Source organism: Choristoneura fumiferana, chromosome Z (genome assembly GCF_025370935.1).
Source record: "Choristoneura fumiferana chromosome Z, NRCan_CFum_1, whole genome shotgun sequence".
Lineage (NCBI taxonomy): Eukaryota > Metazoa > Arthropoda > Insecta > Lepidoptera > Tortricidae > Choristoneura > Choristoneura fumiferana.
The window spans coordinates 27,882,924-27,910,105 of NC_133472.1; the positions used below are offsets into that span (position 1 = coordinate 27,882,924).

A 27,182-nucleotide genomic window follows, 5' to 3' on the forward strand; every position below is an offset into this window, starting at 1 on the left:
TTCTCATACAACAATGATAAAAAGGGACCAAAATGGAACAAGACTGAGAAAGGGCTGGCGCTATCATCAAGATTCAAGAGAAAATGGGTTATTAAACCATTCACTTTATTTAGAGTACTTAAGTAAAATATTATATGTACTTAGTCACATTTAAGATCTTATACAAACTTAATGTTTTTTATGACCAAAAGGAATGTATAGATGTATGTTTGACTTTTTAGTATGTATTTAAAATAACTATTATTATATTGTGATTTTCCCATTGCACGTTTAAGTGGATCGATGCTTGCATGTATGTTTTTACATGCTGCTTTTTTCTTTTTTACAGTCAATAAATTTATGATACTGTCTAAGATTCGATTATCCAAACTCTATAATACAAATTTCAAAGCCCACCTTATCATACATGTAAATTCATAGCATTTGTAGGTGTACCTATAGGCAGAAAACTAAAAAAAGATGACTTTATTTAAGTACGTAAAGTAAAGAATAAATTAAAATATGTAATTATAATAATAAACATAAAGAAGATGACTTGCTGTATATAGTAGTAATGTTGTGATAAGTTGACGTTCCATATTCGAAAAATGACTTAATTCCCGTATCAATTCTGTGCACTTCTACGAGTACCGCATACAACGGGTCATCTCCTTAAGTTTTTTACTTATATTTTTTTAAGCAGCTCGATCGATCTATTAGAAAAAACAATAGAAAACAATAGAATAAATAGGCGCCTAAAAAATCTTAGTGTCGTCCGGCAGTCGGCGCTCGACCGGCTTTCATTAGTATTTCAAGTATGTACGTCAGCACAATACATGTGAAAGCCGCGTAACGCGCAGGCGCAGGTAAGCACCCGCACCCCACCCACGCTGCACGCTGCGCCTACTCTTCGCGATTGTTGATCGAAGCTTCGCGATCATGAATTGTCACATCGCATGCAATCCTAATAATGTTTTAAAACAGTGTTTAGAATTTTCTATCATTTCAATCCTTAGTTACAAGAACACCAAGGAGCTAGGTAGGTACTATATTAGTATAGTAGTATTTGACGTTATCGTGTTAGCGTGTTATCTAAACCTAGCACATGCCTACTTTAATCATTGAGTATTTATAGATATTTTTTTAATAGTCATATATCGAATATTTTTAAACAAAATTATTCTATATTTCTGTTTCTGGGATCTTGGAAACAGCTCTATCAAATTCCATGAAATTTGTTATATAGGTTCGGGTGGGAAACGCGTGTTTTCAAGTTTTAGCCACACAGCTACACTTAGTCGCCCAGACTACTAAAAATAATCTATAGTCAATAGCGACTCTATACTTAATATTACAGACTTTTAATAGACATTGGCTTGCCTTTTTGGTACTAATTAAGAATTCTATACAAGCTCGAGAAGAGCCTATTAGAAGATTCCATGTAGGCTCATGATCATGACTTGATTCAATTGGGGCCAACGTATAATATAATTGAACAAAACAAACAAACTTCTAGAAAAATCTTTACTCTTTCAAACAAAAAAGAACTTTGGTTTCATAAATGTCAGTGTTAAGAGGTTAAAAAACAATACAACAAAAAAAATACAACCGAATTGATAACCTCCTCCTTTTTCAAGTCGATTAAAAATTGCAATTGATATACATATGTACCTTCAAAATATACAAGTAGAGTTCGAAATATGATATAAAACAGGTACCTAACGTGTTCTTGGTCTAGCAAGGACTACCGACAAATATAATATTTTTTACACATAAGTACTTGTACAAAAAGGGCGCGTTAGTTATTTATATCTGAGAAATGGCTATCTCAGTCACAATTTATTTACTCGTTTTCATCATAATTTCCAATCAACTTTGTTAAGAATCTCTAGGACTACCGTTCAAGTGACAAGCTTCTCGAGAACGATTCGAGGCCTTTATTTTAAATATTTCCAAGGCATATTCGCTATGATTACAATGAATTGCGAAACATTTTAGAACTGAAATAAAAACATCAGCATTCGTATTTCTATGAAATTCAAAAGCTTTCTTGGGTTACCTGGAATGTGGACAACGGCACAGGAACACAAAAGTCGTTTCATAACAAAAAATACAACTGGAGTTAACCAGTAGCTAACCATACAAATCGATTCATTCGTAAAGTTTAGTTATGTGACCCGGAATTTTTCAAACAATTTTATTAGGTTCCAGTGTTAAATAATACCGATTGAAAGCAATTTTTGACGAATGCTTAACGTTACTTATTTATATTGGCATGTAGTATACAAGTTTAGATTCGGTGTATTCATAGTTTTTTTTTAACATGTATTCCATGAATTTGCATCGATTACAAGCTACATTGGGAATGACCGGTTCAAGAAAGGGTCCCAATCCTTTTGAATACTTATGAATCTGGCGAGAAGCGGGGAGCAGCAAAAGTATGGTATTCCGCGTGGAGGGGAGGGGCAGGCGGGGAGGGAGCCGCGCCCGCGCCGACCCGAACCGAACACAGTGGAAATTTCCATCGGCCAAGCGCGGGCTCGAATAAAACCGCGTACACATTGCTAAACCGGTTCGTTAACACGATAACACGAAGCTTTATGATTCCACGAAGTTACCTTTCTGATTCGGTTTTCGGCAGACAAACAAAACAAACTCGTCTTTCGTGGACTATTACTCTACTTTTAGGCATATTTTTTTAGAATACGAGTAGCAATTGAAATGATAGAATTTACACAAAATAATGTTTGATGTGTTAGTTAACGTTGCGTTATTGTGTATGGTGTATTAGTCGCGCTTTATGTATAAACCTAATCAGATTTATGAAACTAGTCTCGTTTCGTCCCAATTATTCATGCATGGAATGGGTTGTAGCTCGGACAGAAGTTGGCATTGTAAATCAAACGCGCGGTGGCGGTGAGCGTCGGTGGCCACTGGCCGGTGAGCCGGTGAGTAAGCGTGGCGATGGCGAGTGGCGTTGCGTTGCGAGTCGCGGCCGCCTCCGCTTCGCTCTAGAGCTCTACCACTACCACGCCCGCGACCTCGCTCGGCGCAGATGGCGCATTTTTGGTCGCGCTTCAGTTGAAAAGCGAGTCTGCACTAGTGCAATACTGGGGGGCTACTACGAAATTCAAAAATCGGAGTTCGTATCGCACTGTCCCTCTCACTCTCGTATTAAATAAAATATGTGTCAGGGGGACGGCAAGATACGAAGTTCGAATTTGGCACTTCGCAGTAGCTATAGGGCATGTTTGGCAACATTCGGTTCACCCGACCTACCTGTACGCCAGCAATTTAGTAAACCCTACCAAAACGAATACCCACCAGCATTATATTATATCATTACCTTTAGATTTTATAGCATTGCAAAACTTAATTTCTATCCTGTATTTTGTGTGTTCATTATATTCACGGTTTTTTTTTCTAAAAAGTAGATGATGACAAAATCTAAATCACAGTAAAATAGTTTTAATACAAATTAAATAAATTTAAGTAGTAACGCTTTAGGTTTTGTTCATAAATAAACAAATAAAATAAATATCATGGGATACTTGACACCAATTGACCTAGTCCCAAACTAAGCAAAGATTGTACTATGGATACTAGGCAACGGATAAACATACTTATATAGATAAATATACCCGAGAACAAACATTCGTTTATTCATACAAATATCTGCCCCGGCCGGGAATCGAACCCGGGACCTCAAGCTTCGTAGTCAGGTTTTCTAACCACTTGGCCCTCCGGTCGTCATGAGATTTGTTATCCGAAAAAGACTAATGCTTACATTGCCACAGCTTAAGTAAGTACCATTTCGTTGCATAAAGCAAGCTAGCTGGGTGCCTAACCGGACAAAAATGTTTCGTGGTCTGTCAAATAGGTACTATCCTTTATGCAAGAAGACACGATGACATAATATATACTAACGAATCTAACCATGTAATTACATTTATAGTTTGGTGGAAAGTCGCTTATTCCCGAAACATCGGATCATTTTCAGTCAGACGTCTCTGTGCAAAAAAAGCCATGGTGGGGTTTTTGTTTAGTATCAAAATTAAAAAAAATCAGCCTAACGTTGTTTACAAAAAATAAAAAATGGTGCTTAGTAAAAGGTGCATTAACGTTATTGCCTTTGCAGGTGCTCATTGGAATCACGTGAACTGATTTCTTCAGGGTATTTAGTAAGTGCCTTGTTTACGAATAGATTTTCCTCAGGCGCAGTTGTATGGCAGAGCTGTTACCTGAACAATAACATATTCTTGCGACGTATCGCGTGAACAATGCGCCACCCGACTCCGAGCGAAGAATGGACACGTGAAAACTATACCTACCTACCTTATTACGCGCTTGGGTATCAATTTATTGACGTTAAATCACGGCTACGATAGTCATCATTTATTTTCACATGATTTCGATGTTTCATGGATACCATCTGCCTTGTGTCTTTAAGTTTATTTTGTTTTGAATTTATGACAATAAACTGGTGAAATATCCGTTATTTTGAATTATTTAGGAGGGGTGAGAAGTGAACACGACTAGTTGAAAAGACGATTTCAAAATGTAATTTTCTAATTGCTCTTCTTATATTTACTCAAATTTGACACCATTTTTATCACTTCCTAGTGACCACTTCACAAGCGTGATTAAAAAATCAGCCGCAAGTATTACCTAAGAATTCCTCTGAAAATACAGTAATTTTGGTTTTTTTACATGTAACAAATCTCTGCATTTAGTTCATTTATGGTAGCAAACAATATAAGTATCTTAAAAGTAAACAAATTAGTTAATTGATGTAAGATATATAAAACGTGATAGACCTATTCATTTTTTTAGCAATTTGATGTGATTTAATTTAATTCAATGTAAGAATGACATTGTTCATTTATTATTTATTTTAACATGAAGGTAAAACTTTGCTACTTATAAGAAATTAACTTTGCTGTGCAAAATAAGCCAGTGTACGCAGTGCCCATAGACAGACATAAAAAATCAGATTCTGATTTTTCTTATTGCTTGTGCTACCAGAGCTACCTTCATAGCGAATTTCAAGTTTCTACGAGTAAGATAAGTAGAAGTGCCCTATGCGTTTTGATTCCCCGGAAATTCATATGGAAATATCTTTTATTTCCTCGCAGTGATCATGAAAAGCACAATGTTTAGTCTCGGCCAAAATTGCAATAGATTCTCGTATTATCTAACTACCTCGTTCATCTATTGCTTACTTTCGAGCCTCTACAACAATGTACTATTTAACTACTATAGGTATTCTTTGATCGTGTTGACTTAGAAGTCTGATTTTTTCACTGCTCCAAGGGGTAGCAGACCTGAGTATTTGATATGAAATTTAGCTTGATCCACGCGTTCCTGAAAAAGTGTCGTGATAGACGAACGGATAGACAGACGGACGGACAACGAAGTGATCGTATATAGGGGTTTTCGTTTCTACCAGCTGATATACGAAACCCTGAAATGGTTTCTTTTACTATAACTACCTACGTTTCTTAGGGTTCCGGAGCCAAAATGGCAAAAACGGAACCCTTATAGTTTCGTCATGTCCGTCTGTCTGTCTGTCTGTCTGTCCGTCTGTCTGTCCGACCGTCCGTATGTCACAGGCATTTTACTCGAAAACTACAAGATGTATATCAATGAAATTTGGAGTACAGATGTCTTGTCAAAGCCGCTATTTAGTTTTGTAGTTAAATTACAAAAATAAATATTTATAGAGGGGGCACTCCATACACGTACTTACCAGGAATTGTAAAAAAAAATTTTTAACTCGTTTCAACGTGTGGCACATAGTTCGACAGCTCTTTTGAAAAGATAGTAAGGTTTCTCAAAAACTTTTTTGATTAAGTGAAGATTTCCGGAAATAATCACTCCCAAAGTAGCAAAAATTGTGTCCCCCCCTCTATCTTGTAAACCGTTTGTCCAAAAAATATGAAAAGGTAACGCTTAATAAATACTTTCAACGAAAATTGGTTTCAACATGATCGGATATTATACCTTTTTTGAGTTATTGCCGAAAAACTGCACTTCTCAACAAAAGGTTGTAAGTGCCGTGAAGATACGCTCTTTTTCTGGTAATAGATTTTAAGACTGTAGTAAGTGTTTTAATTGTTGTGTTATAACGCACATAATATTACTTGATTTTTTTGGTAATGGCTACGGAACCCTATCTTGGGCGTGTCCGACACGCTCTTGGCTGGTTTTTATTTACGTCAGTAATACGATGTATAGCAAATGTTACAAGCTACGAAGTTAGAAGACCCAATTGTTTCAACAACGTCATAGAACATCGTAGCTAGAGGAAGGTAAATTGTGGTAATTTATCCAACATTAATTATGCAGTTAATGAGTAAAGAACGGTGACGCGACACGTAGTTTAAGACAACCGATTTTTCCTTCTATGACTTGCTTAATCTAATTCGTTTCATTACTTAAGTCGACCAAGAAATTTTTTTACCACCTTAAGGTTCAATGTCAGTTGTACAATCAAATCATTAAAGACTATCTAATCTATCTATAATATCTATAATAAAAACAAGCAATTCTTGTATATATGTATATATTTCGGGGATCTCGGAAACGGCTCCAAAGTTTTCGATGAAATTCGGTATATGTAGAGGTTTTCTGGGATGAAAAATCGATCTTGCTTGGTCTATCTTTGGGAAAACGCTTGTTTTTGAGTGTTAGCCCGAGCAAAGCTCGGTCGCCCAAGTATTTGTCCCTTACAAGTCAATGTGACATTCAGCCTTATTATTTTTTTCTGTTGTACGACCTGTCACAAAAAATATATTAGATATTGGTGCTGGTGACTGTACAAAGTAATAATAACAAACTTAATAATATTAGTGAACATTAATATAAAAAAGTTTGCTTCATTTTTTAGATTAGGAATAACTCTCCACACACATATTATATTACAGACAACTAGGTCCTCAATTGCTTTTTTTAGCAGTCTATTAATGTGCGACAAAAATTGGCTACATTTTCATACCTATACGAGTAGGTACCTATCCATAACCGTAATTACCCTGTTCTTAAAGAACGTCACACTAAAACCAATGTCTTTTTGATGTAATTATTCCAATTATATTTCCAAATAGTCTACTTCTATTTTAAGTTTAGGATAGTTTTATAATATATTATTTAATGCTTATTGTTATATTATGATACACCTTTTAACATTAACTTTTTAATCAATAAGTACCTATTTAATGGGTTCCCTTTATCTTGCATAACATCGATTCTCCGAAATACACTTTGCATAACAGGTATCTCATAATTTTTTTTAGCCGAATGAGTCTTTTGCATAATCATAACTTTGCATAATTATCAGTTCGAATAATAGTCATTTCTCAGAATATGAAATAGCAGAACATTAGTATCGCCGATTTTTGCATGGCATAATGGCGTAGAAAATACTAGTTTGGGCTATTGTATTTTCACGGAATTTTAAATAGCGCTGACTTTAACATGGCGTAATGACATAGTTTAAGGAACTAACAGCTTCCATAATAATGGGTTAAGATTAAAGTAAGGCCAGCAAAGTAAGCGTGCTGTTGCTGTAACAGCAGCAGGCAAAGTGCCAGAACAGAACAGCAGCTACATAGTAGGTTGGGTTTGGTTAGAACTGCGACCACAACAGCGCGCGATCCGAGCGAGCGAAGTGAGCGTGCCACGGCAGCGGCCGGCGAAGCGCCAGAATCTTACTACTGCCAATAAAGGTTAGGTTAATATAGAACTACAATTAAAACAACGCTGGGGTGTTTTAACGTTTCAGCATTATATTGAGCCAGTGTCAGATTCACAACCGTAAAGAAACATAATAATATTGTTGTGTCTTGTGTTGTGCATAAATGTTTTTTGTTTCTTTATTTAGTTCTTTCTAATTAATTCAATTGCAAGGAATGTTTAGTAAAATTTTATTCTGCTTTTTATTATCCTTATATCGAACATATAAATATTATTCTCATCGATATTATGATGTTAATATTCTGCTTTACAAAATTATGACAAATCATAATATGAGAAAAAAAATATGATTCTGCTCAAGGTTGTTATGAGAAACAAATTTATGAGATTATGCAACATATTAGTGAACCCTATTTAACTATTAGTGCTTCTGATTTAATACCAGTATTATCTATTATACAGATATCAAGATGCTTCATAACAAGGTTACTTTCATTTTTAGGGTTCCGTACCCAAAAGGTTAAAACGATCCTGTTACTAAGACTTCACTGTCCGTATGTCTGTCTGTCTGCCACCAGACTGTATCTCGTGAACAGTGATAGCTAGACAGTTGAAAATTTCACAGGTGTTGCTATAACAACAAATACAAAATACAGAATAAAATAAATATTTAAGGGGGGCTCCCATACAACAAACGTAATTTTTTGCCGTTTTTGCTCAATATTAATAACGGCAACAGGTAGACGCATAAAATATTCACAAAATATTAAGTTGTATATTCATTAAAAAAAGAAATAATTAAATTGAAGTATAATTAATAATTTAAGGTGGGCTCCCATACAACAAACGTGATTTTTTTGTAATTTTTTGCTAACATCTAATTTCGTATAGATAATGGTATGGAACCCTTCGTGCGCGGGTCCGACTCGCACATGGCCAATTTTATTATCATATTGGTACTGTGTTACGTTGTTACTGGTCACGAAAAAAACTGGCTGTGCTTGCTTTTTGCTTGAAAATTATCTCCTTGATTATTATTCTGTTTTAATAACGCTTGAATTAATTTAATACATATTTTTAAATAAGTGGGGTAAGATACAAGTATTTTGATGTTTAAATTTGTTGCTTGTTATGTACATAACAGGGCTTAGGAATAAGAAGGTACGAGATCTTTAATACCTTATTAAATTACGTACCTAATGATTGTGTATAATATTTTTCTTGAGTTAAAATACTGACCTTAACCTACATACCTATATCTAAAAATCTTCAGATAGACATACCACAATATTGTTTTCTACCTTTTTAACAGACTGAGACAAAAATGAGAAGTTTCTATGTTTCACTGCATGTTTTTTTAGTTGCATTCCAACTGCAACGTTTGATCAAATATTTATTGTTACATATATATCATAAAACATTAAATTATTTTAAGGATACTCGTATTAGGTTATTACCATGACATTGCAACGCGTCGTGCTCGCACAGTACTATTAAAAAACCACGTTGGTTTTGTACATAATATATTACTATACTAAGAAGCTTATGATTGATCACCAAAATAGTCTATTATTAAAAGTGATGAATAATTAATATAAAACTCTACCATGAAATGCTCGATATCTTTTCAATTTTGAAACGGAAGTGTGAGTAAAATCTTGATCCTGGGAGCCGGTGTCCGAAATAACATCTATGAATAATCTAAAATGATAATAAAACAATTTTCACCGTTAATATTCACGCTTGTGATTTGAGCCATCTCCACCCAGTGCCCTGTACATTATTCTTTCCTGATCGTTTGAAATAAGAAAAGCATTACTTGAAGTAAGCACTTTTAATGTTTAGTTACCAAGTGTCTCTAAAATACAATCACACCAGGCCGAGGTCATCTTAAAAGTTAAATCTTCATTGTCTATTGTAAATCGTAAACAAAATACGTAAATAGCATGCGGTTTGTGCTTATTGAGTTTTATCAATACTTTTACATAAAAAAAAAACCTTAGCATGTTAACTAGCTGTGTTTGTAACAAGAACATCTCTGGCGCAGTCGATAAAAAGATTTTTTTCGGAAAAAATAAGTTGTTAGGTACGTATCATATGACATGATAATTGCCAATATAAATTTAAGTACTTATAGTGCTGTTTATTGCTTTACTGTGCATATCAGCTTTATGATTTAGCAATATGCTTACCTATGTAATAGTAAAAGTACTTACAAACGTGTTTAGTTTACAACAAGTAGGTATATTATAACAAAATTTACGTGTTAACTGTGACTATCTGTTTGATTAAGTATGTTACTATATTGATCAATTTTAAACCTAAATATGTATGTTGTAATAAATGCCGATTGGATCAATAATTAAATATGTGGTTAATTAATTTTCAATCAATCATTTAGTCAACCTCTAGTTTAATTGTTGGCAAACTTGCGTCGACTTTCGTTTCGGTTTCGTACCTACATTGAACCAGTTAAAGTTAAGTGGACCACTGTGAAAACATTACCTATGGCATTTACTGTAACCGTGTCCTATGTTGTGTATTGATGTCGTTTCCATAGGGTCTATATTGGAATCCCTAATATATTTTGTCCTAATTGTATGTTCCCTAATAACTTTGGTCATAATGATCTTTTGCCATAACGACATTGGTCATAATGTAAGTGCCATAACTTTTTTTACCCTAGTTTTGTATGTCCTAATACTTATGTGCACTATCGTCTGTAGTACTAATGTTCATATGTCCTAATAGTTATATATCCTAATAGTGAATGCCATATTCATGGGTATATATTGGAATCCCTAATGTTTTTTGTCCTAATTGTTTTTTCCTAATAACTTTGGACATAATGATCTCTGCCATAACGACGTTTGCCCTAAACACTATTTGTCATAAAATATACTTTTCTGGTAGCAGTTCGTTTCTGTTGGGGACGCAGTTCTAACCTAACCTAACCTACTTTTCTGGTAGCAGTTTGCTTGCATTAGGGACGCAGTTATAACCTAACCTAACCTGCTTTACTGGTAGCAGCTCGTTTCTGTTGGGGACGCAGTTCTAACCTAACCTAACCTATTTTTCTGGTAGCAGTCTGCTTCCGTTGAGGACGCAGTTCGGGTGCCATTCGCGATCCATAACATCGTATGTCCTAATGTAATGTTTGTCCTAATCATCATTTGCCATAACGATTTTTGTTTCTGAAATCGTATATATTTCAAAAATTTTGAAGTGGTCATTCTGTAGAACTGTATAGGTTAGGATAGGTTTATTTTATAACAACCCTAAAAAATTCGGTTTCAGAGAAAAAAGCGTTATGGCAAATGATGATTTGGACGAACATTACATTAGGACATAAGATGTTATGTGTTATAATATTAGTACAGAACAAATTAGGTATTTTGGCATTAGGTCATGTTATATTATGGCTAAAGTAATTATGTATTTTGAGCATTAGGTAATGTAATATTATGGCTTATGGCTCTTAGGACATTAGAAACATTATGGCTTATAATCTGTATGACTATTGAACGATATGTCAAGAGCGTTTAGGGCATAATTGGTATGGCACTTGGCTTTCGGACACGACGGTATGGATCGGGACCGAGCCCCGTTTCCATAATATAGGCAATTTATGACCTTCTTTAAAGTATGACATCTTCTTGCCGAAAGCAAAACAGTGTTATACCTACCCACTAACATAATAAGTATAAGGTTGAAAATGACAACCTGCTGAATACCAAAATGACTAGTCTTTATTACGGGTAGGTACTATTTACTTACAGTACCTATGTTTTCATATTTGCTCAAGCCAAAATTGTATAGGTTATAATCTACATACCTAGATTGTAGTCAGTTTAAATTATATATATCTGTCTAATCTTGTAGGAAGGGTGATAGAGTAGGGTAGAGTGGCGGACATACTGTAAACATTTAACTTTTTTTTACGGCTCCGTAAATCGCCTATTGTTACAGTAACACGTTGCAAAGATTAAACAAAAAGCAACTTAAGCTGTATGTTTGCTCCATTTTAACGCTGATCTGATTACCTATGCTAAATTTGTCACTTCAGCGACATGAAATACAAATTTATTTATACTTTTGAAATGGAAAATAAGCAAAGATTTTTTATTACGTAATAAACGTAGGAGTTCTTATAGTTAGTTAAGCATTGATTGTACTGTACATTTCCAGCAAAGGACTATTTAAAAAAAACCGGCCAAGAGCGTGTCGGACACGCCCGAAATAGGGTTCCGTAGCCATTACGAAAATATTAAGTAATATTTTACTAAGGATTTCGTATTTTGTACGGAATATTCCAAGTTTACGAGTAGGTAGGTATATTTCATACTTTAGGCTCAAGAAAACTTAACCGTTTAGTTTTCCTTGTAAGTTTGATATACCTATTTACTACCGAAATTTTTCAATTTTGTCCACCCACCGGTTTAGATTTTAGCTTGGGACGCTCGGTTTTAGTGAAAATTTTCACTTTAAAGTTGAATATTTTGCAAACAAATCATTGAATCGAAAATCGATTTAGTAACCCCCTAATTGACTTGCAATACACGGGCCTTGCCTAGTTTGTGAGTCAGGATTCAACTTATTTAATTGTGCTATGTTAAACCTAAGTTGTCTTTTTCTTTGTAACTGTTCATTCCTCTCTTGTGCAATTTTGTCTTATTGAATAAAGATTTTATTATTATTATTATTATTAATAATTAAAAGATCTATCCAACGATTGATTAAACTACAAGATTGGATGAGAAAAGAAATTGCCCCACTACGTCTATGGGAGGTACCTACTTTTTTTGAATTTTTGATTTTGGGCCAATCAACTATTTTACCGACACTTTGGGCGTCTCCTGCGTTACCAAAATTGTCTTAGGCGTTGCCAAAAAATCGTACTTCCCACAAGATATTACACGGTTTAATAGGTAGAACATACGTTGGATGGCATGTATTCATGTATACCATCTATTAAATTACAGAAAAAACATGTTTACTTACAAAAATCTGCAATTGTGTAAAAAATGCCGCGGACAGATTAGTGTGGGTAAAAAAGTTGATTGGCCCTTGTACCATTTGGTCGGCATAGCTTACATATATATTCGTGCAAAATTACAGCTTTCTAGCATTGATAGTCCCTGAGCAAAGCCGCGGACGGACAGACGGACAGATAAGGGTTCTGTTTTTGCCATTTTGGCTACGGAACCCTAAAAACCTTAGACATCGACCCTCGGCTAGAGTTTTAAGGATAATAAATGTTTAGGTAACTTCTATTTGAATGAAAGGTAAGCCCTGGCTTTAGTCAAAGAAAAATGACCCTACGTATGTAAAAACGACCCTAATTTACCTTCCTATTTACTTTAAGAGGGGCTTTCCTGTCATACTTAAATTATACCTTCCTTTAAAACTATTACTTACTATAAACTTAACTATTCCGACTGAGTCATTATTCAGATAGTTTCAAAAAATAGAATCCAAAAATATTAATACTTGAGTAGACAAAATCAGCTCAAATCTATTTAATCATTTGAAATCTGTGTATCGCAAAGCGTTAGTATTTGCTTAAAAATATACTTAGTAGTAATCGAAGAACGTGCCTGTGGTTGTAAAAATTACAAAGCACAAATAGATATTATCTGAAAATTCGCAATCGTTGTAGAGCATGACAAAAGTACAACTTTTGCTTACCTTAAACACAGCTGGAGCTAACGGTATAGCTGCTTGGTTGTGGAGATGTTTTTTCGACATTTTCGGTTCCTTCCTGTCAACTTCTTTTCAAAAACTGCGTTAAATATTTCACAATTGATAATTAATTCCTGTACAAGGATTCGTATAGAATTCACAGCTGGAAAGCCGTGTTTATCAATTCGCGCTTATCAAAATTCGAGATTTCAGTTTTGCCGTTAAGTTTGAATAACTTTGCTCGAGATTTCGAAACGAATATTCGAGACTTTCACTTGTTTAGAAATGAAATAAAAAGGTGTCTGGAAATTAAAAAGTTATAGAAAAGCGCGACGGCGACGTCGTGCCACTGTTGCGTTCAGATCGGCAATGAACGGTGGGGCGCACCGTACGACCGAGTGCGCCGAATGGAGTGAGCCAAGTTCCGCTAGCGCAAGCCGCGCGGAGCGCCAGGCCCGCGGCGCCGCCGCCGCCTGTCAGCGCGCCGCTGCCTACCTACCTACAATACCTATACAACAACACGCGCTATACGTGGCTCTGTACAGCCTTGTCTTCAGTTTTAGTACGCCTATGTCCAACAGCTAGCATCGAAGGCACGTAGTATATTTAAGCTACCGCGTCACACTTAGCAACACTCAATGCAATGTTGATCACGCAATGCACTCAGTCAAATGGGTAGTGTATACGAGAGCACCCTACGGACTCATAAAACTGTGTCCTTTTAAGCCTTTTATTTCCCTGGAAAGTTACACCGCACACTCGGTAGTCAACTAAAGCTGTGAATAAATCGTGAACTGTAAAATTTGCAAATTTGATACACCCAAGAGTTACGAGTACTTTACTTACGTATTTAGCTATGAAGCTGTTTTTTAATGGCAAAGAGTTACTCACTCATCTCATCAATCAGTATACGTCGCTTAATAACGTGCTCACGTGTCCACCATACCTACATAATATTTACCTACAGGGTTGTTTTGTTATTCGGTTCCCTAAACACTGTCTAAAATCTTAGTGAAATTACGACAACAAAAGCATTAAATTCTAGCATAACATGGAGATTATAAGCTTTCATAGCGCTTTTGCCCGATGATACATTTACATAATTTCACAACCTAGAAAATTCGTAAGTACCTACTTACATGAATTAGAAATTCAAATAAAAGTAAACGCATTCAAATCGGTCCACATACAGACAGACAGACAGAACAGACACACACACACACACACACACACACACACACACACACACACACACACACACACACACACACACACACACACACACACACACTGAAAGAGAGAGAGAGAGACACAATATAGCGGTCATACTTATAACCCCTCTTTTTGCGTCGGGGGTTAAAAATAAGCCGTGTGCCTATTTCCCCATCTACTAGTAAGTAAGTAGCATAGGTAGTTTCATCGGTAGTCATCACAATAGACAAAAATTTTGTTTATCAGTTCGAGAATAAATTATTTTAGAAACTGTTATATTCTCATGCGTAGACAGAATGCACTCAGTCGAATGGGTATGTGTATACTCGCAGGTACATGTATACATATAACATAACAATTTTAAAACAATTGTAAACAAAAAGTAGTACCAAGGCGAATTTATTCCGTAGAAGGGATCTCTTCCTGATAACTAGATTATAAAATTTAATAAGTGTGTTTTGTTTTGGTTATGTCAGGGTTTGTTTACTTTTTGAACATGAAACTACCGTGAGACTCACTCATATTAAATGATATTATAATGGATAACTTACGTCTTAAACCGAGTTTAGCTCGACATGTTTCGGGCTATTTCGTAGCCCTTCCTCTCAGGAGCACGCGACTCGGCGGCTGCCGCAACACGCACACTACGCGCCACCGCTCTGCTCGCACGACTGTCCGACAAACTTCACCCTCAAGTTCAACTTCAACTCAACTTCTTCCGACTTTTTTTTTTCTTTTGTTTTTGTTTGTTTACTTCATGTTTATTTGTACTTTTACTGTAAAACAAAAGATGAAGCTACTTTAAGAAATAACAATGTCAAGATATTGAAATTAAAACAAATATACAATCACAATTAGTCAAATAAACCGCCCCGCGTCATACCTGGTGCAAAGGTGCCCAAGCCCAATACACTCGCCGCGTTGCCGCGTTGAACGCGATAGACAACCCTTGCACCAGAAACGATCCAGAGCGGGGATCAAGACCTCTCTCACGAAGACGGCGCCCCACTTCATTAAAAAAAAAAAAAAATGTCTATAGGTATCTACAGAATCTTAGACGCGAATGTAATACTTAAGTATTATCTATTCTAGGCGCGAACTAGATTTCGCTTCCCTGTTTCATACTTTCATGTTCATCGGTCGGAATGAATCTGTGCTTATACTCAAACATTTACAAATTCGTCGCAAGATCCTCCTAATGCCCAGTCCAGTTACAAATACTTTGTACCTATTTGCTTAATAGTGTCATTGAACTATTTAACGTTCGTGGCACAAAAACCTAAGAAGATGTACTGATACTTAATACACATTATTATAGTCGCTAACACTTGACTGATTATTCAAATTCTTTTTACTTTGTCACGTTTTATACAAGTTCACCAAGTCTTGGGGGCTGTACTGTACGTAAATAGAACTGTGCCCTTAGCGTAAGTTTTCGGTTACAAAATACGTCTCGATCGCGTTCAGATAAAGATAAAGATAAAGATAATTTATTTGTCAAACATGAGTTTCGCGTTAAAATCTTAATTTGTATGGAAACACGAACATCGCAAACGTTCCGCTAGAGGCGCTGTTCGTGTTTCCATATAAATTGAGATTTTGACGCGAACGTGATCGAGACGTATTTTGTAACCGAAAATTTACCCTAGGGGTAGCTGGTGACTTTTGAAGATCAAAGGGCGACTGGACGTACCTATCATTTTTAGGGTTCCGGAGCCAAAATGGCAAAAACGGAACCCTTATAGTTTCGCCATGTCTGTCTGTCTGTCTGTCTGTCTGTCCGTCCGCGGCTTTGCTCAGGGACTATCAATGCTAGAAAGCTGTAATTTTGCACGGATATGTAAACTATGCCGACAATATAATACAATTATAAATTAAAAATGGACCAGCGCTGGCTCCACCAAAGGAGTCCGCATTTTATGCTGAGGCGGGACCATTTCGGGCGCATATATATAAGTATATATTTTTTTTCTTTTTTAATTATTTTTGTAATTATTTTGTAATCTCATTTTATTTTATTTCACTTTATTATTATTATGCTTTTGTTCTGTATCTATTATTTATATGTGTGTGTCCCGAATAAATCTTTTCATTTTAATTATCAAAAAAAAATTTTTTAGGGTACCTCCCATAGACGTAAAGTGGGGGTGATTTTCTTTTCTCATCCAACCCTATAGTGTGGGGTATCGTTGGATTGGTGTTTTAAAACCATAAGGGGTTTGCTCAGATATGTGACAGTGATATGTTTGCGAAATATTCAACTTGAAAGTGCAAATTTTCATTAAAATCGAGCGTCCCCCCCCCCTCTAAAATCTAAACTGGTGGGTGGAATTTTTAAAAAAAAATCACGATGGTAGTAAGTGTATCAAACTTTCAAGGAAAACTATAACGGCTAAGTTTGCTTGATTAGTAGTTTATGAGTAAATAGCAGCCTAAGGTATAAAATATACCTACCTAAACATGGAAGATTTCGTATGAAATACGAAATCCTTTGAAAAATATTACTTATTTTTTTCGTAATGGCTACGGAACACTATTTTGGGCGTGTTCGACACGCTCTTGGCCGGTTTTTTTATAAAATATTTGAAATGCAAACTTGAAAAATCGTGGGTTATATAAATTTTAAGTATAAATTAGCAGTCAGCTTCTTATTCCTTATGTTGTAATTTACCATTTTATTCATAAAACATATGGTACATAGACATAGAAACTAAACTGATTACGCTTGGGTTATAATAGCTAATTTATTTAATTTCTAATTTATTGGAGTACCTATTCAGATGATGATGAAAAATGATTGCCGATATTGTTATTTGTTTTTGGTTCAACCCTATTTTTAACCCCTGATTTGTATGGAGATCTCATTGAACCTGCTTCAAGTTTGGCTACCCAAGGAAAAAAGTAGTCGTTCTATTGATGTTAAGTATGTTATATCATAAGAAAAATTCGCAACTGACTGATAGCAAATAATTTTTTTATAAGAAATATTATTTGTTCACTATTATATTTCACTAGGCAATGTCACATTTTTCAGACACAACTTTGCCTACGACTTTAGCTAATAATATCTCAGAGATGAATACCTAGAGATACAAAGCAATTCCAACTATTGAAAGATAGGCTTAAGGTTTAACTTTGTATGGATAATATTAAATGTCACAGATTATGAATACTCCAACAGTTATTTAAAAAAAAAACCAGGCAAATTTGCAGCAGTTTACGGTATGTCAAAGTTCATTCCCGGAATTCCAACTTCTAAGAGAACCTATAAGGCAGTATACGGAACGATTTTATTAAAAAAACACAAGAGCAGCGGCGGGTGACATTTTCCCGGCCCGGATAAAAAAGAAGAAAAAGATTCCAAAAAACCAATCTTAATAAATAGATTTGTTAAAAATTCATTCAATTTAACAATAGTTATTTGTGCAACAAGAGAGCAAAGTTGTTTTTTGTTGCGAGTGTTGATTTTGAATCCCGAGTAAGCGAAGGATTCTATAATTGAATCACGAGCGTTAGCGAGTGATTCTAGGTTAGAATCCTGAGATCAGCAAGGGATTGAAATACACGAGATGCAAAAAAACTTTGGTCTCGTGTGACACATACAATTTTTCACCTCAGCAGCGAGAACATAATTTAAATGTAACATAAGAATAAAACCACATATACCTACCTGTTTACAAAACAAACACATTTTTTTAAAATATAATCCGATATTATTAAATATAATAATTACATTTAAAACCATAAAAAGAGTCCAGTAGCTACAATACAAATCGCATACTCATAACATGCAATCTTAACTTCTTGTACTAATTTCACACTTATTTTTTAATACTGCAAAAAGCCTCATCTCGGGGTAATTGAAAAGGTTGAACAATTAAACCTTTAAATATGATTTTTATTAAGATTTCTATTACATAAACATAAATAGATTTGTTAAAAAATCATTCAGTTTAACAAATAATAATTATACTGTAGAGGCAGTATACGGAATTCTTTTATAACAAAAAAAAAACAAGAGAAGCGGCTTTCGTGCAACGAGGTTGCATACTTTATTAAAAGATCGGGAAAATTTACATTTTGGAAATATTTCGATATATTTTTAATACCAAAAATTTAATTTAAGTTTGTAATCGACAAATTTGATCGTATCTCTTGCTTTTTTCGAGTTAAGTGAAATGACAGATCAAAGTAAAGTTCAAATATTTGGAATTCAGTGAGTAGACCCAACACTGTACTCAGCATTTAAAAAAAAAATTAAAAAGTTACTTTGTCTCACGGAGTGAGCAAAATGCGATTTTGCTCACTGATTTCTCATAGCAAAACCTGCCTGTTTGAGGTGTTGAGGTGAAAATATTTATTCCAACTGTAGAGGCAGTATATGGAACTATTTTATAAAAAAAAAACCAAGGAGATACTTTATTAAAAGATCGGAAAAATTTACATTTTGGAAATATTTCATTGTCATGTAATTTATTAGGTATCTATCTAAATATATATTTTTAATATCAAAAATTTAATTTAAGATCGTAATCAACACATTCAAATATTTGGAATTCAAAGTTCAAATATTTGGAATTCAGTGAGTAGAACCCTGTACTCAGCATAAAAAAAAAGTTACTTTGTCTCACGGAGTGAGCAAAATGCGATTTTGCTCACTGATTTCTCATAGCAAAACCTGCCTGTTTGAGGTGCTGAGTTGAAAAAGAAAAAATATTTAATGAGGCTCGTTACTTAAAACTGTCCGAATCGGTGTCCACATTGTGAGTTGTGAATGGTATTGCGACGTGGACGTTGACACTGCCATGCAAAATCTACCGAACAATGCACTCAGTACCAGTCAGTGCCCTTAGTGTAAGTTTTCGGTTACAAAATACGTCTCGATCGCGTTCGCGTTAAAGTCTCAATTTATATGGAAACACGAACAGCGCCTCTAGCGGAACGTTTGAGATGTTCGTGTTTCCCTACAAATTGAGATTTTAACGCGAACGCGATCGAGACGTATTTTGTAACCGATAACTTACACTAAGGGCACTGCTCTAGCCTGATACAGTGAATTGATCATGTTCGTTTGGAAATGGTTTTGAAAGTTACAAATACCTACTAACTCATTTATCTCTATCACATGTCTTGATCATGCTTCCTTGATTAAGTAAAAACTCTTGCACGAGTGCGTGCAATATAAATTGTAGATCGGTAGGTATAAGTCATGTATAAGTACTTACTTATGAGTTGATACTCTCATATGCTTGAAATACATGCCTGCTTGAAAATGCGTAGTTGACTCAGTTAGTAGGTACGAAGTGTTGATGGGTAAAACGTAGAGATAATAATTTACCGAAGATTAAATTTATAGATTTTTAAAACTTCGATTTACCTATTATATAGTCTGGCTCACTGTCTGGCTAATGAAAGCTGAGCCCAGCTATTGTTTGAGTGGCAACATTATTCAAATTTCATGGACAAACAGACCAAAGAGTATTACTTAGAAAACATACACTTGAACTTTTACTATTCTACTCGTATTCTGTGACTTGAGTAGTTTATTAATACGCCCGTATTTTGTACTATGAAAAAGTACGCGTTTCTTCTCCCTTAGGTAGTGCCTACTAAAATAAACCGAACAAAAAAATCCTAATCGTTTAATCCTACTTTGGTAACAAACATACTGTTACGGCGATAGGTTAGGTGGTAAACTTTGATCGTGCTTTTCGACCCATTGGAGGCGTTTTCAGTAGGCTGGAATACGGTTTCAGGCCGTTTCAGAGGATGCTCTATCACATATTAGTTTATCAAAATTTCACCCAAGTTACCGTTGTTTTCAGGCGCCTGAAACATGTTTTCAGTCCGTTTCAGGCCACCCTCTAACCGATGACGCCATAACCTGAAAACCCGTTTTCAGGCGTTTTCAGGACCCCTTATGGGCGCGTTGCAAACTGTGCGTAAGGTGCATGTACCGAATTTTTGATAAATTTTGGTCATAAACCGAAGTAAAATGCCAGTGTTCGCAGTGAAACTGTTTAAAAATAATACTACAAGAAATAAGAAGGTCACTGGGATCACATACCATCAGTAAATATCGTATAATTTCGAAATTACAAAATAAAAACGATAAAACTATTTAGTTTGTTGATAACTACCAACTATAAAACGACGTAAGCCCGTTGCGTCAACATCTCTGACGTCTTAGATATAGACTGCGCAGGTTCTATCATAATTAATTATGATTCTTCTTTGGCGAGGTATTTTATTTAGGGAACCCAAAAAGCACTTATCTTATAATTACCTAATACATATTACAGTAGAAATATTTTGCGAAGATTCGTATTCGTGTGACTTGCAATTATGGTTTTTATTATGTAGAGTGGTGTCAAAAAGTCGATAACGTTTTTTGACGAATAGTCATCGATATATATGTACTAACTAGAATATAAGTCAATGCGAATAGTATACCTACCTGCTTCGTGTCTCAAGGATCTACTGTACACTACAATTTTCATATTGCACCTTTGCCGCTCACATGAATAATGATAAAGTGCATCTAATTCACGCCCTCCAATAATTCGGCGAATTCGATATTGGTGAGCAACAAATGACGGGTAGGTAATGTTAGATTCCACGGTTGCGCCTGTATTTCAGAAACCTAAAGGTTATAAGCCCAGTATAGCTCCTTCAAGCTCAAGCATTACCTTCTCGTAGAGTTCCAAAAACGCAAGTTAATAAAACTGCTTTGTTTTGATGGCACCTGACCACACTACACCTAGTATTTAGGTTTCAATCACACTATCTCCGTCCCTCACGTGATAAATTATATGGTATCTCGTTCGTTCCAACGTCTATTTTAGGAAATATATTATATGCAATCATAAACTGGAATCTCTCGGTATCGGTAGGTATCCCCCTTGGCACAGTAGCCCGGCAGTTACTTTCCTCCGTGACGTCAGTTGGGGGCAGACAAGCAGGCGCCAATCCCATTGATCTGGCTGCTCCATTCAATGTCAGCATCCAGGGAGCAACTCCCACCCCTGCGTGCCCTCGATTCCGTAAACAACTGACCTTCCACTATAAGCATTCAGTGAAATCAACTGATGGTGGAATATTTCTTATACCTACTGACATTACTTATGTACCTATAATTATAGGGGTAGGTACGAACAATCGATCTAGTTTGGTCTTAACCCTGGGACACCCCGTGTGTTCGAGTTTTAGCACGAGCAAATCCCGTTTGCCCGGGTACCTACAACTAGAAACAAAATTAAACAAAAAAATATTACTTATTTGTTATGCAAGGCTGGAAAGCGACTGTTTAGCACGTGTGCTTATAGTGAAACCCGAGCAAGCGAAGAATTCTAGGATTGAACCACGAGCGAAGTGAATGGTTCAAAAAAAGAATCCTGAGCGTAGTCGAGTGTCAAAGGCACGAGATGCTGAAACAACTTTACAGCCCAGCGAAACACAGTTTTTCACCTCACGACAGCGAGAAAAATAGTAGTTAGGTAGGTAGGTACTCGTAGATAGAAGAAAATAAATTGAACACTTATAAATCACTTTCAGGTTAGCTAGCTAGCTTACGCCCGCGGCTTTTTCTCAATCGCAGAATTCTCATCGCATGGAAATTTCTCAAAATACATTCATGTTCTTGTCTCCATAAAAAGAGGGAATTTCCAAGTTCAAGTAAAATTTCAGCTTTCTATAGATCCTGTGTTTGGGCTGAACGTTGATAAGCGAGTTAGCCAGAATTTTTGCATTTCAGTATGCAAATAGCTAAACGTACTTATAGTTAAAATAATTGTTACTAGAATAGTAAAAAAATTGTTAAAAATTGTAAAAAAATTGTACGGAACCTTCGGTAGGTACGCGCGGTTGTGTTTCGGCGTGGAGAGTAAGACAGCCGGTGAAATTACTGGCACTTGAGGTATCCCATCTTATGCCTCTAGGTTGGCAACGCATCTGCAATACCCCTGGTGTTGCAGATGTTTATGGGCGGTGGTGATCTCTTACCATCAGGAGACCCACTTGCTCGTTTGCCATCCAGTCGAATAAAAAAAAACGCGAGGCCGTCTTGCACTTGGCCGTTTTCTCTTCAGGACTCCTTGTTGCATTGCATTAGACGCAAGGATGGAAGAAAAGTAAAGGGAGAGAAAATCTTCATAACCAGTTTGGTATAGGTACAAACTTACATTCATCATCATCGTCCCACTGCTGGGCACAGGCCTCCTCTCAGAACTAGAGGGCTTGGGCCATAGTTCCCACGCGGGCCTAGTGCGGATTGGGAACTTCACACGCACCATTGAATTGCTTCGCAGGTTTGTGCAGGTTTCCTCACGATGTTTTCCTTCACCGCAAAGATCGTGGTAAATATCAAATGTAATTCCGCACATGAATTTCGAAAAACTGAGGTGCGAGCCGGGGTTTGAACCCATGACCCTCTGTTTGAGAGGCGATAGGTCAAACCACTAGGCCACCGCGACTTACATTAACCTAACGTAATATATCGATTTTATTGTTAAATATGTAATCGATCTCTAGACTTTAAGTCTTTCTAACGTAAACTACTTTAACCACTATCGAATTGAGTGTTTCGTTATGGTTGAGTCAACGGCTCGGTTTTTTACAAGCGCTACCAGCTACAAAATTGTTATTTCGCTCATTCGGTAATTTTCCATCGCGGCACCGATGCTAATTGTATGAATGTGAACTCAGCAGTTGTTCATAGAAAGACATGAATTATTTTTAAAAATGACGCGTCGGGAATGTGGCCAATAAAAAAACTGTACGTATGAGAAAGTTTCTGGGGTTTCGTATGCCAAATCTCAAAACAGTAAAACCGCTACATTTCCGAGTACATTTTCAGAAAATTTTCTTTGATGAAAAGCGCACTTCTCTTATACACACACATTACGTATTACATTTTAATACATACTTACCTAAACTAAACTGCATTTTGAGTAGATCTTGTAAGAACTCCAGAATACTGAAAAGCGATACAGTTAGAAACGTGATGCTGCGGTTGGCACAATACCGTTGATACAAGTAACGTGCAGACGCAGAGAACCATTACACACGATTCTGACTTTTTCGTCTTGTGCTGCGGCCCTTGGTAAACCAGAATTCTGCCAAGAAAATTAGTTCTGCGTAGTTGTTTTTTTCATGTTAAAAATTTGCAGGAGGGCGGACCGCGACTTTGTTCTTTTTTTTTTTGAAAAAAATGGTTTTGTTTTAATCCTTCCAATGGATCCAAATCCAATTGTCGTTAAAAATAAAGCAAAATATTAGATAATTACCGATAGGTACTTTTACTTAACCAGGTAAGTATTCCGAGCGGAATTTCCATAAAACGACAATAGTAACCTCAGCATTATCGTCTTAAATTATGACGGGTTCACTTATGGTAGGTATAGAGCAAGAGTCACCTTTTTGTTATCATTACATCATTACAAATTAGAGTAATATCTGCGCTTCATAACGAACTGCGTCGATTGTTTAACGTACAGAATGGCGCTTTTAAGTAATTAGTCATTTGACGATGATGACACACCCACTCAAGAGGGGAAGTTCTATCTAGGCTTGAAAAATATTGGAACAGTGATAACAGCTGATAAACGACCACGACGTAGGAAAATCACGCTAAAACTGCTGAAATAACTTTATTTTCGTTGTGAAGATCGATGACTTCACTGGATTAAATTTTCATCTAGATTCAAGATGCTACACGTGAATAAACGAAACCAAACAGCTTAGGGATTCCGAATATGTAATGTCTCTAAAGCGGCACTACGGATGAATGAAATATCTTATGTGCTGAATATGAGAAACACGTACTTACCTAAATATTAATTGCGAACAATTATGCTGCTGCAGACATACACTTCAGCGTACTTACTTAAGTAAAAGCTATGCGTTATATTCACAGCCGCAACTCATGCAAGCAACATGTAAAACAAACGCAAAAGAATGGTCTTAGTACCGACATGACACTATAATAAAATAAATAAGCTATCTAACCGTTAGCTCCTACTCTTAGGTTACTCCTATTCCTATTTGTACTGTAGTTAAGACTTGTACTGTACTGTTTTTGTACTGTATTTGTATGTGTGACTTCAAGTATGTTTGTGGTGGGAAATGCCGTTTGGTTACCTGATAATCCTGTTTTATAAGCTTGATAAGGAACAAACGCTAACCTTATCTTAGCATGAAGAAATAGTATATTTTTTATCGAGGGACTAAAATAAGCCAATATAATATTATACCCGATGTGGTTAGCCACCCGAGCTTTAGAGGGTGTCTATTTATCCGAGGGTTTATTTATGTTGACTTATAGTCTCGTGGCGAAAACTCTATTTTTCACTTCGATGCGAGAAAACACTTTCTGTGAAAGATTATTAATGCGTTTCTTAATCCTTTCCAGTCTATAAAACTTTCATAGGTTTTTAAATAAATCTTTCTAGATTTCGGCGGCAAAAGATTATCTTCACTAACACTAAACGACATCGTTAGAAAAATCAATTAATTTAAATCGTTTAAGATTTACGTTCTACAACAATTTCAAAGTTTTCGCGGTAAGTATTTATTTTCCAACCAGACACAGATATAACAAAATCCAAACACAATGGTCCAAACACAAACTGGAATAAATAGAATGGCACCACCTTCTATGCGGAAAAAGCATAGAACTAAGACCACGTAGACTAAGAAAGTAACATTTTCGTCATGAAAATGATCCACACAATTTTATAAAAAAAAAAAAAACTTTATTTCAGACCAAAACAAAAGCATATTTTTTGTTAGTAGGTTGGTCTTACAAACTAGTGCTAATCAATTAATTATTATTATTATTATTCTTCATTGTTATTATTATTATTTAATGCCAAAAACTGAGCAAGTAGGTACTGGCTGTTTGAGTTTTATCTAAGTCACCCGAAGTCAATTAAAAATAGGTCAAGTGCGAGTGCGAGCGACTCGCGCATGAAGGGTTCCGCACCTCCGTACAATGTTTTAAAAACAAATAGTTCAGTAATATTTTTTTGTAAAAAAATATAATACTTGCAAACTTTTTTGGTGGCGGTACTTTTTGCCCCTGGTTACCAAAGTAGGTAGTCGTCAAGACAAATGAAATGAGACCAAAATCGATGCGGTCGTGTCGTTTTATTACAGAGTTCCTAATGTTCCTATGGCCAACATCTAACTTCATCATCAGATGAGCTCTTCGTCATAATAATATTGCATTATCAACGGATTTATACATGCATGCAACATTTCAGCTCAATCGGTTGAAGATATACACTTCAAATTTAAGTAGAAATATTAATTCCACCCGAACAAACATAACTAGTTACATTAAGTACAAGTGTAGGGTGAATAAAGCGCCAGGAAGACAATGAGGGCTATCGCGTATGAATTCGCCGCTAGAGGCGCTAGTGTAGCGTGAGGTCTCCGAAATGTCAAATCGGGTTAGTCTCACTTCGTCTAAAAATCAACTGGTCTATGTAGCATGTGGTCTAAAAAGCAGCTGGTCTAAGTAGCAAGTGGTCTATAAGGCAACTGGTCTAAGTAGCAAGTGGTCTATAAGGCAACTGGTCTAAGTAGCAAGTGGTCTAAAACGCAACTGGAAGCTGGTCTAAAACGCTTTTCGCCTAAAACGCAACTTGTCTAAAAATACAACTCGTTTATAACACTACTCGTCTAAAACGCTTCTCGTCTAAAATGCAACTGGTCTAAAACGTTTTTTGACTAAATCTCATCTCGTCAAAAATGCAAATTAGTCTCACTACCATACGCCATTGATTAAGCGCTTGATTAAGCAAAGGAAAGTATGCACAGTCGGCGATAAAAGCTTGTTTTAAATTTTTTTTTAGATATGAACGTATTTCTTTACCGTATGTTATATAACTAGTAGATAAGCATAATATAGGTCTAAGGAATAAAATTCTTCTTCATATTTAGACCAAGTGGCGTTTAAAACCGATTATCAGGTAGCTTAAGACCACCCGTTACTTAGGCCATCTGCGTTTTAGACCTATGGCTATGGTGTCTTAGGCCATTTCAGTTTTAGACCACTTGCTACTTAGACCAGCTGCTTTATAGACTACTTGCTACTTAGACCAGCTGCTTTAAAGACCACTTGATAATTAGACCAGATTCCTTATAGACCACTTGCTACTTAGACTAGCTGCTTTATAGACCACTTGCTAATTGGACCAGCTTTCTTATAGACCACTTGCTACTTAGACCAATTGCTTAATAAGACCACTTGCTACTTAGACCAGTTGCCTTATAGGTCACTTGCTACTTAGATCAGCTGCTTTTTAGACCACATGCTACATAGACCAGTTGCTTTTTAAACGAAGTGAGACTAACCCGTCAAATCTCATAGTTTTTGGGTGAGCTACGCGGATTTATTTATAATTAGAATAATTTTGTGAATATTTTGCAATATCTGAAGTTAATTATGGCAAATATGCGTTTCGGGGCAATGAATGTCTGTGTTTTGAGACAGTTTTGTCTTTCGGAGACCTTTGTCCTACCTTTTTTCCGAACAAAACGGGGACTATGCAACACTGTGGCATGCTCGATATTTTTATGGTACGGTTTTAAGGTGTATTAAATATGATTTT

The 27,182-nt window shown here is 35.9% G+C and overlaps 1 protein-coding gene across 1 annotated transcript in view; it reads right to left on the bottom strand.

Moving 5' to 3' along the window:
- LOC141433179 (proton-coupled amino acid transporter-like protein pathetic) overlaps positions 1-13,810 on the bottom strand; it is a 51,821-nt gene extending 38,011 nt beyond the window's left edge. Inside the window, exon 1 of the mRNA XM_074095098.1 lies at positions 13,363-13,810. Coding sequence (XP_073951199.1) covers positions 13,363-13,422 — 60 coding nt within the window. The 5' untranslated portion in view covers positions 13,423-13,810. The remainder of the gene's footprint in view (positions 1-13,362) is intronic.
- Between the last annotated feature and the right edge of the window lie 13,372 nt (positions 13,811-27,182).